The 10,716-nt window shown below is 37.4% G+C and overlaps 2 protein-coding genes across 2 annotated transcripts; both read right to left on the minus strand.

The window, feature by feature from the left end:
• Positions 1-3,342: 3,342 nt before the first annotated feature.
• LOC141609458 (FBD-associated F-box protein At4g10400-like) lies at positions 3,343-5,981 on the minus strand. Its single transcript, XM_074428508.1, has 3 exons — positions 4,286-5,981; positions 3,990-4,187; positions 3,343-3,647 (listed from the first exon to the last, which is right to left on the minus strand). Exons 1-3 carry the CDS (start codon positions 5,462-5,464, stop codon positions 3,501-3,503), a joined length of 1,524 nt encoding a protein of 507 aa, XP_074284609.1. The 5' UTR covers positions 5,465-5,981; the 3' UTR covers positions 3,343-3,500.
• A 347-nt stretch (positions 5,982-6,328) lies between these two features.
• Positions 6,329-9,463, minus strand: LOC141609459 (putative F-box/LRR-repeat protein At4g15060). Its single transcript, XM_074428509.1, has 3 exons — positions 7,972-9,463; positions 7,026-7,235; positions 6,329-6,740 (listed from the first exon to the last, which is right to left on the minus strand). The coding sequence occupies exons 1-3, from the start codon at positions 9,199-9,201 to the stop codon at positions 6,606-6,608; spliced, it is 1,575 nt and encodes a 524-aa protein (XP_074284610.1). The 5' UTR covers positions 9,202-9,463; the 3' UTR covers positions 6,329-6,605.
• Between the last annotated feature and the right edge of the window lie 1,253 nt (positions 9,464-10,716).

The following is a 10,716-nucleotide window of genomic DNA, read 5'->3' on the forward strand; positions in this document are numbered from 1 at the left end:
TCTTGTTGATCGACGGATCATCTAAGGTATCGTAAATAGTTGCATATAGTTGTTTAGACTATGAGTTTATGTTTTTTTTTTAGCTTTGCTAACAACTCTTATGATTGTGTTCTTGAAGTCTGATGATGATGATGATGATGATGATGATGATGATGATGATGATGATGATGATGATGATGATGATGATGATGATGATGATGATGATGATGGTGGTGATGGTGGTGACGGTGACGGTGACGGTGACGGTGGCGGTGACGGTGACGGTGGCGGTGACGGTGACGGTGGTGGTGACGGTGACGGTGATGATGGTGATGGTGGTGTTGATGATGATGGTGATGGTGATGGTGATGGTGATGGTGATGGTGATGGTGATGGTGATGGTGATGGTGATGGTGATGGTGATGAAGATGAAGATGAAGATGAAGAAGATATCATATTTGATGAAGAAGAAAGCGGAAATGCTGAACTTGGATCCCCTTGTGATATCGGAGAGCTGAAGATAAACATGTACTCATATTGGAAACTCTCAAGCTCCTCGCTTTCAGCTTTTTTAAATGGTTTATTCTGGACTTGCCACCCTCCTATAATCTCTTTGCGAGTTGAGTCTGGCTATCGTAAATTGGCAATTGAGGTATGGTCATGTTTCTGTTTTGTATTATTTTCTTTCCGAGTTGAGTCTGGCTATCGTAAATTGGCAGTTGAGGTATGGTCATATTTCTTCTTTGTGTTTCTTTCAGTCGAATTTGGGGCTAAATGGGGTCACAAACTAACTTAGTTATAACTTGAGTTTATTAAAGATGGATTAACTTGGTAGCGGGTTTTATGATGAGTAGTGTTTTCCGATCTATCTCTTTTATTGAACTCATTGTTGTTGTTTTGCAGCCTTTGCTTAATAACATGGTGGAGATGGTCAAATGTTTGAGACATCCTTTGAAACGGATTGAAGTTGAAGAGACTAATACTGACTCTCGGTACCTCGACGTACAATTGAGACTGTGTTGGTGAAGAATTACAGTCTCCAGTTGATGGCGCAGCAAGTTTCATGTAGCACGACATTGACATGCTGACGAAACGTTGTTTCGATCAGGATATTGCCATTCAAGACAGTTTGGAAAGCTTTTTTTTGTTTTAAAGGTTATTTGTCAAATTATTTATCGTTTTGTCATTCGTCTGAAACTAATTGTCGTCAATGGGTCTACGTTAGTTTGATATTTATAATTTAGTTTGATAAACTTTAATTCCGATAAGTTCAATTATGATTGCCGCGGTTGTTGGTTGGTGAATGTGTTACCCTTTTTGGTGGAATATATATGTCTAGTTTAACTTCCAGAAATTGGTACCTCCATTATTGTATATTTCAATGCGACATATTCAGTCGGATTGTTAGGCTCCGTTTGGCACGACACTTCAGGTAGCTTATTTGACCAAAGTAGCTTATTTGACCAGAATTTCAGCTACCTGATTTTTTTGCGAGTGTTTGGTAAGTAGCTTATTTGGTCAAATAAGGTACCTGAAATGAAATGCTACCTCAGGTAGCATTTGAGAAATCAGGTACCTGAAATGACTTATTTTCCATTTTTTACCCCTTTACTCTATAATATTAAATAATTTTCATATCCTTTTACGTCATTTTACCAAAATCATCTACCTTTTCAGCTAGTTTCCCAAACACATTTTTATATAATCAGTTACCTTATCAGCTCCTAATTTTCATCTACCTTATCAGTTACCTTTTCAGGTTTCAGTTAGCTTTTCAGTTTTCAGCTACCTTTTCAGGTTTCAGCTACCTTTTCAGGTAGTTTTGACAAACAGAGCCTAAGATTGAGTGAATCATGATGAAAGACTTCATCTTTCTTTCAACTAGATTTGCTACGGACTGCTTTAGTTGGTGCTTTAAGGACCCATGTCGTCCTGCAAACCGGCGTTTCTACCCTAGTTTTGCCTATACAACATCAAAATGCAGTGCCGTTTATCTTTGAAACCTTCACAAATCGGTCATCCATTTCCGTCTTTCACATTCACCAATAAGCCTATATCATAATGCACCATTTATCATTTCCTATCAATCTCATATTGCCTTTTGATATCAAAAAAAAAAAAAAGGGATTATTTGTAATAATTTGTTAAACTCGGTTCTTAATAATTGTTTTGCCCCAAATTGATAAAAGGTAAAATTGCTCTATTTTTCCCTTAGATTCCCAATTTACACTTCAAATTTGTTAAGTTTTGATGTTTACAAAATTTAACATCTAAACTGCATCTAACTTTTGGATGTAGAGTCCAGGGGCGAAGCTAGATGGTAGCAAGGGGTAGCCGCTGTGTCACGGTCCGATACTTTTGCCGGATCGTGGCGCGCACCCTTGCCCGTCTCAAGGCAAGATGCAAGCGACAAGGATCTTCGTACTAGTGAAGGATCGCTCACTAGCACAATACTCGGGTCTCGGCAACACTTGACAAGATTGCAACGAGAGCGTTAGGCACTAGTGTTTGTCAAGCACTAGGCACTCGTAATCGGTCTCGGGGGTGTGAGTCGGGATCCTAGTGTCGATCCCACAAACACGGCTTGTTAGTAAAGTGAAGGCTAAGAGTCGTTCACAACAAAGCAACAACAAGCAATACGAAGGCACAAGGTAGGAAGCAGATTTTCATTCACTAGTACTCCCTAAAGAGGGAAATTTGATAGTTACATCCTGGTAGCAGGAAACATTGAATTTACAAGTTTAGTGTAGAATAGCGATATACCTATTTATGGAAACCTATTCTAAAAACTATGTTAGACTAAGAAAATACTTACTACAATTGTACAAGGGAAATGAAATTACATAAGCATAAATAAATCTAAGGGTTCGAGTGTGCGGATCGTCACACGCTGCTACCCCAAACCCAGAAATAGTGAGGAAGAAGACGACTTCCTGCTACCCCAATTCTACTGACTTTAAGAAATGAATAAAGTAAACTAACATCACAATATTTACTACAAATATGTAGGTGTGCAAGTGGTAAGGGTTTTTGTCCAACTTCCAAGTTGTCCGTGTTCCATTCCTTCTCAAGGCATTTTTTTTACTTCTTTATTTCAAATGATGAGCTAATGTGTACGGATTAGGAGTTGTTGAGACGGAGGTAGTATATAATTTGCTAGAATGAGGAAGTAACATAGATATTTTCCTTATAATTACTTTTTCATGTTATAAGTTTTTGTTACGGAGTATAAATTACTGAATATTGTTAACGTTTTTGTTAGTTATGCTCTGATAGAGTTACACAAATTGTTCACATAAATTAAATGTTGGAAGTGTTAACCTTTAAAGATATGAGCATGATCATTAACGACGCACAATAATATCCCTGAAAACGTTTTAGCTTATTCCGAAACTCAAATGTGCGATCGGTAAAACTCAAACGTCACACTGAGTCTGTGATCAGAACAAGCAGGAGATAAAAGCAAAGGTAAACAAATTACCGGTCTACAGCTGTGAGCTCCCGAGACACTCTTGAAGTTACTAATATGACTGCCAAGACAACCTGAGCCTGATCTCGAGCTCAGACGAATCTGAGAGTAATCGAGGGTATTCAATGCTTTCAACTTCAAAGCTTTTCAAGGGATCCTTCCAGTACTGTGCTTTTTCCTTGAGGATGCTCAAGATCAACTGCACCCAGAAAAAAACTATGTTAAGCAAATTAAGGTTTTAAGCGGATTCAAGTTTCATACAATCGGCAAACTAAAGAGGGATAAAAGTTCAGGCAGATGATTCATTCACCAAAATAATGCACTATTCAACTTTCAGGATTCAGATTTTACGCACGTCCAAAAAAATAAAAATGCACCCAAACAATCTCCTGGTTTTTACTACTCGGAAAATAGGCAAAGCAAGAAATAAAACCATTTCAGCTCGGGTCACATTTTACCTATATAATGCATTAAGGTAACATTTTACCTTTAGTTTGGTCTCCATACCCTAGTACCATACTACCTATGCAATACAGCATACCTTAGCCGGAGAATCCTCTAAATTGGTTGTCACTGAGAGCACATCAGGGCGGCAACACCAAAACAGTCCGTTCAGAAACGTCACAAATGTAGATTTTGGGAGAGTCCTGGTATTTGTTCCACGCAGCTTTAACTCCCTGAGTTTGTAAGGTGCAGCAGCAGTACCAACATTCTTCAGTTGTTCCTCCTCGAACTCAATCTATATAAATGTGAACATAATCTTCATTATTTTCATTAATAGTCGAAAATATTAAACATGAAACATAAACTAATCATGAAATGGGTAGAATTTCATACCTCAGGAGTAGTATCAAACTCAATCACTAAAGATTTGAAGTTGGTTTGTACGAGAATTTTCTTTAACTTACTAAGCAAAGCAGTCGTCACAGAATACAAATCCAATATAAAGAATTTAGCATTACAGTGATCAAACACTCGAATCAACGACAGAGAGGTCACGACTCCACAGCAGCAAGAAAGCTCAAGCAAATTAGGGGTGTCAATTCTAGCCTTTTTTAACCACATGCAATTTGTTATTTGAAGTTGCTTAAGTGAATTGCTAGAGATGTTAACGCGTTCTAGCATAATGCATTGCGACAGTACTAAACTTTCTAAAGCCACAAGCCCATTTGACAGCTCTGAAACAATATCATCTGTAATAGAAACGCAATCAAACACCAGCTCTCTCAAGTTTTTCAATGCTACCACATTCATGTTCCATGGCCACGGCGACTGGTCACCAACATCAAAATAAACCAACTTTCTAAGCGAAAGTTCCTGGAGGTTGGATTGCATTGTTCCATTACCACGGGTTTTCACCCAAGGAATTGAAATGTTTTTAATGCACGTTTCATATTTGATATCAAATACAACCAAAGGGCACGAAGAGATCATTCTTTGAAGCATATCCTCATCTACATTATCTCCGAATGCTACAGCCAAATATTCGAGAGAAATGAGGTCCATAGTCTCATAATACGACAGCCCAACATTCCCACATATCAAAACTTTCAGCGATTTTGCACTAAATAAAATCTCAGGCAGCTTGTAGTCGATTCCATTAACAATATCAATTCCCAATTCCTGGATTTGGTTTTGCACGGCGATCATTATCCATTTGTCAACTAAAGGTTCGAGCTTTTCATCAACCTTAGGAAGCTCAAGGTACATTTTTGTTATTCTATACTTCCGCGTAAAGTATCTTCGCATGGTCTTATTTACGAACTCCACAAAACATTCAACCGTATTGTCATCATACTTGTAAGGACAATTCCCATATTTCACAAAGTATCGAGGACGAAAATCCAAAACCGGAACAGAACACCAAGCTCCATACCACCTCTTAGACAATACGCTAGCACGACACGCCTCTCTAGTGTCAAGCATTGAGAGAATAGTATGCAGGATAAACTCCGGAAGTTCCGAAATTCTATCAACTGTACCTCTTTGCATCTTTGCTGCATTTTCCCCAAACATTATGATTTTTTTCACAGGAATTTCGTCAAACAGTTGGTATGCACTATCTAAAACCCTAATTTTCACAATTGTTGTTCATATCTTTACTAGAAATTTAAAGTACACTACTGCTATGCAACATTCTCAATTGAGATATTAAACTGAAACTTCAGTTGATTGACCGACCCGAATAACTGCATTCGTAATTAGGAGAGAGCAAACTGTTTAATGGAGTTCCCAGAAATTAAATAGGGTTTTATTGTAGTGAAAGTTGAAGTAGATATTGAGTAATCAATTGTCCGACCCGAAAAACTGAATTCATAATGAGAACCCGAACTTGACTCGTAACATAATTCACCGGACGCAAAATGAACGATCCAAATGATTATTGTTGCACATTAGCCATTATTTCTAAATAATTTGATAATAATATATTTAAAATAATTTGAACTGACCTGGCCAACCCGACTTGACCTGAATTTTTGCCTATCCGTTATGGTCTTATGGAGTAACTTGATCAGACCCGACCCGCACTAGACTCGATGGACCCGTCTGCCAGGTTTAACTGAGTATACATACGGACATACCTAATGAATTACCATATTGTTAAACATAGACGACCTTTTACTAGCGTCATTGGTATTTTAACTTCGAGTTCAAAGAAAAATGGATGTTGAGTGATAAATTGTACGGAGTATTTTGGATCGGGCAAAATTGACTGAATCGAATGTTTCGAAAACTGAACAATCCGGCCCCATTCTAATTGAGAACCCGAGTTTGACTCGTAACCCAAATTTACTCGACCCAATATGAACACCTTAATTGATAAAAAACAAATGCCAGAAACAGTGCTTTACCATTTTGCAATCTTACACAGTTACACGATTTTGATGCACAACTGCTACTCGCACCATAATTGCAAGCTTAATGTCAAGCTATTACAAATCAATACACAGTCGGAGGTTAAGAAGATCAAATCATGTTACACGTTACAAACAGAGACTCGAGTGTGCTCGGCATTAAACAGGGCAAAAGATAATTGGAATAAAATGACCAAACAGCAGTGCAGCGCACTCAGAGGTATGGTAACAAAATTAAGTTTTAGATAGTTATCCACAATATAGCTATCCGTGACCCTTTTGTGGTCCATCGAAGGCATAGTTTACCAATACAGTCTGAGTCGAACTTCAAGGTCCCATGACAATAATAAGGAGGAGCAATTAGCGCCTTCAAGTTCCATGCGTTTCAAGGGATGATTCCAATATTTCACCTTCTTCTGCAGTATTTCCAGGAAAGTCTGCAAAACCAGCACCATTCAAATAAATATGGAAATTGCATAGTGCTGCCTCGAGCTAAATGCCTTATTTATTTTTCCGCTCAAGCTTTTTTCTGGTGATATACCATTGTAAGAGCTTTTTAAATCGCCACCTAATCCCAACATAGTACAGTAGACAAATATTTCCCGAAAACTATATCAAATAGCTATGTTCATCACAAAATCATAAATCAGTGAATACAGAAACCGGAGAAAATCAACAAAATAATAAAAAAAACAATTAGGTTCCAATGAAAATTAGCATACCTTGATCATAGAGTTATCAGATGAAGTAAACGATACAGATAAAATATCAGGGCGGCAACACCATAGGAGGCCATCTATGAGAGCTCTACATGTAGACTCTTCCAGGGTGCAATATTGACATGATACAGACAGCTTCAGCTCGGGGATATCAGTTGGATCAGAAGGTGAATAACGATTCAAAAGCTGAAGTTCGTCTGTGTCTAATTCAATCTTTACATTCAACAGAAGGATCAATCAGCGAAAACATGTTTACATATAGTCCAGCATAGCAAGTAGAACAGTGCCAAAAGTATTGAGTTTACACTACAACACCACACTAAAGCCTCAAACTTCATGTTTACAGTTACGAACCTCAAACCCCATTTCCATTACTCGTGAAAAAATTAATATTTTGGTCTCCTACTTGCTCTTAACCCAAGGTGGCTAATTTGACTTTCTTCCGATTCAACCCGACCAAAACCGATCTCAGACCCAAAATGTACAACAGAGAACAGACGAACTCAATCCGAACTGAAATTATCTAAATTGACCTAACCAGAAAGCACCTAAATAATTTATTTGAAACCAAAAACTTAACCCCAACCCAAATGACTCACCCCAGAAACTACTTAACCCTAATAACCCTAAATCGAGCAAAGAAAGTAGCTACCCTGTACTCAAGATGAGCCAAGCAAATATTATTATTGCAGAAGAACCTGCCTTCTTTTATTACTGTTTTCTGAAGCTAAACGTTTGCGATCAATGTACCCCATTTCCCTCTTGTTCAAATTTAATTCAAATTCAGCCAAGGAATGCCTACATGGAATTCAACGGTATGTCAAAATTATTGGCATTTCCCTCTAATTGATTTGCTAGAATTGTTACATTATGTCAATACATGACAAATAAAACAGTATGACTTTGATCATTCCTAAAAAAAAAATAGTTACAAAAAAAGCAGCAATACCTGAGGCGTCTCTTGTTCATCACTGACAGTTATGGATAAAACCTTGCAGCAACTTGATTTGCTGAGGAGCTGTTTGATGAAGTAAAATCCTCCGTCGTCAATATTAATGACGGTTAGATGAAAATAGGCATTGTAATTGTTATGGCTGTTGATCACAGACGAAAGGTACTGCCACTCACCATTATAGCAAAAAGTGTGCAGCTCTGGAGCATCAAGCATAACATTAACTTCATAACAATCATGTATGCGTAATTCTTTAAGCGTTTGACTTGCAATTCTAGTACAACTCTCCATTATACAGTCGAAAAGTGTTATGTTCTCTATTGACGGGAGTTCAGACACTAATTTGCCAAAACTATCATCGCCTATATCGACATCAATAATGCATAATTCTTTCAAATTTTTCTTTGAGGCAGGCGTAAGAATAACCGGCCAAGAATCATCGTAACCATTGTAGGTAAGGCATTGTAAGCTTATTGTATCCACCGAGATTGTCCCACCTATAGGTACACTTCGAGCTACATGTAGGGACTCCAGTCTGCTGCAACAAGGAATTGAAATATTTTGAAGGCCGGAGCACCTGTCAAGCTTCAAATTTTTCAAGGGACATGACATGATAATATCTTGCAGCATTTGTTCGTCAACATCAACCTTTGTCAAATCCAAAGATTGAAGCGAAATAAGCTTTGCATTTTTAAGATATGGCAATCTAACTCTACACAATTTCATACTCATCAATGATTTTGAGAAAAACAAAATTGCTGGCAATTTATACGAGGGAGGATCATCCGGAATAACAGAGAGCGACAATTCCTCAACTTGGTTTCGCAAAGCGATTCCAACCCATCTATCAATCCTCTCAGCCATATCTGGATCAATAATTGGATATTCAAGTCTAAAAATCTTTATAGAAAGATTCTTTTCAGAATATTGCAGCATTGTGGATTCAATGAAACTCATAAGTCTGTCAATAGTTTCGTCACTGTAAGGACCGGTACTACTTTCAACGAAATCTCCATCAATCTTAGGAACTAAATATTGAGGCTTGAAATCAAGAATTAAGCCAGTGGACCAAATATGAGCCCATGTTTTCGCTAAAATGCTCGTTCGACACGCTTCTGCTGTACCCAGAAACGAAATGATATGATGGAGGATAGAATCAGGCAAATCTGATAATCTATCCAAGGGATTTAACTGCCCATCAGTTGCTTTCTGTTCATAGACCACCATTTTCAGTGAGGAATTTCGTCGAACAGTTGGTGTGCAACCCCCAAAACCTAATTGTAATATCTCTAGTAAGAAAATGGGGGTTTTGAAAAGAAAAAACGTGGATTGAAATGTTGCCTATAGAAGACTTATGAGATGTTCCCGCCAAATATTGGAAGAATTTCAGAGAAAATTACCCGCCAATTATTGAGAGAATTTTTTTGAGAGAGAGGTGGGATTTGGGTCACAGTGTCACTAACTCACTAAACATGATTTTTTTACGACCAGAATATCCGTCACAAGTCTCATAACATATAAGTAGCTCTCTTGAGAGACGGTCTCTTAATAAATTTATTGAGAGACTATTTTACAATTTTAAGAAAAAATGGTATTAAAGATAATAAAATAGGTACATAACATGATTAAAGAAAAAATAGGTACGTTTATTAAGTAAATATGTACGAAATTACTATGTGACAATCAACAACAAAAGGTAATTTGTACACTTTGGTTAGGTTATTACTATGGGTACGTTTATTATTGATTTACTTCCATCAAAAATTGAAAATCAAATTATGTGAATTCCCTTCTTTTCGTTTTTCTTTTTAAATAGTCTACTGATGAGTTTACCTTAAATAACATCTTTCCAATTATATTATTGATTTACCAGCAACATTAGCCAGTCGGTGGTATAGTTAGAAAATTCTAACAAAATCTGACTCGGGTTCGGTTTAAACTAGCAAGCTTTATAATGAGTTTACTTTTTCCAAGCTCGGGTTAGATCGAGATTAGCTGGTTTCCATATTTTTTTTTTTTTTTTTTTTTTTTTTTGTTGATGACGAGGGGGTTGAGCCCCCCGGGCCCATGCATTCCCGCACCACCACATGGACCATGTAAGCCACCCCCTTCGGGGGCTGCAGTGGCCAAGTGATCATCGCCCCAGCTGGTAGTCGAACCTGGGACCTCTCAACTCCTGCATTTCTGCAAGCTTCAAGGTTTTCATATCTTGTTTGACTGTTGGTAGATATTATTTCCAATTCACTTTCCTATTGTAATTTGTACACTTTCCTTAGGTTATTGTATTCGCCCCTAATTGACTCTACTCTATATATATGTACCACTTTTTCAATTAACTTCTTCAACTTTTAGTCTCGAGTTTTAGTTCGAAATTTTACACTGAAATTCCTCGGAGAATATGATATCCGATTGCAATAACCCAAAAGATGGTCAGTTTAATTCTATAGATAGGTTATCGGGATTACCGGATTTTAACCTAGATCTTATCATTTCTTATCTGGATACGGAAGAGGCATATAGAACCACCGTCTTGTCAAAAAGATGGAATAAAGTCTTCACTACAAACCCAATTCTGAATTTTTATCATCGTAAATTTTTTAATGGAAATGCTTCAAGAATTTTGGAATATATAGATACTAGAATGCAAAAATATTCGAAAGAAAACCTGCGTATAACGACGTTCACACTTGATCTTCCAGCTACTGATTTACTGTCGCGTTGCAAAGTTGACGAGTGGCTTGA

This window comes from Silene latifolia, chromosome 10 (genome assembly GCF_048544455.1).
Source record: "Silene latifolia isolate original U9 population chromosome 10, ASM4854445v1, whole genome shotgun sequence".
NCBI lineage: Eukaryota > Viridiplantae > Streptophyta > Magnoliopsida > Caryophyllales > Caryophyllaceae > Silene > Silene latifolia.

Excerpts from the sequence above, each read along its gene's own strand:
- LOC141609458 (XM_074428508.1), bottom strand. The coding sequence starts at position 5,464 with ATGTTTGGGGAAAATGCAGCAAAGATGCAAAGAGGTACAGTTGATAGA. Across the intron at positions 4,188-4,285 it reads AGTTTGATACTACTCCTGAG|ATTGAGTTCGAGGAGGAACA; the intron begins GTATGAAATTCT and ends ACATTTATATAG. Across the intron at positions 3,648-3,989 it reads TAGAGGATTCTCCGGCTAAG|TTGATCTTGAGCATCCTCAA; the intron begins GTATGCTGTATT and ends TTCTGGGTGCAG.
- LOC141609459 (XM_074428509.1), bottom strand. The coding sequence starts at position 9,201 with ATGGTGGTCTATGAACAGAAAGCAACTGATGGGCAGTTAAATCCCTTG. Across the intron at positions 7,236-7,971 it reads ATGAACAAGAGACGCCTCAG|ATTGAATTAGACACAGACGA; the intron begins GTATTGCTGCTT and ends TTGAATGTAAAG. Across the intron at positions 6,741-7,025 it reads CTGATAACTCTATGATCAAG|ACTTTCCTGGAAATACTGCA; the intron begins GTATGCTAATTT and ends CTGGTTTTGCAG.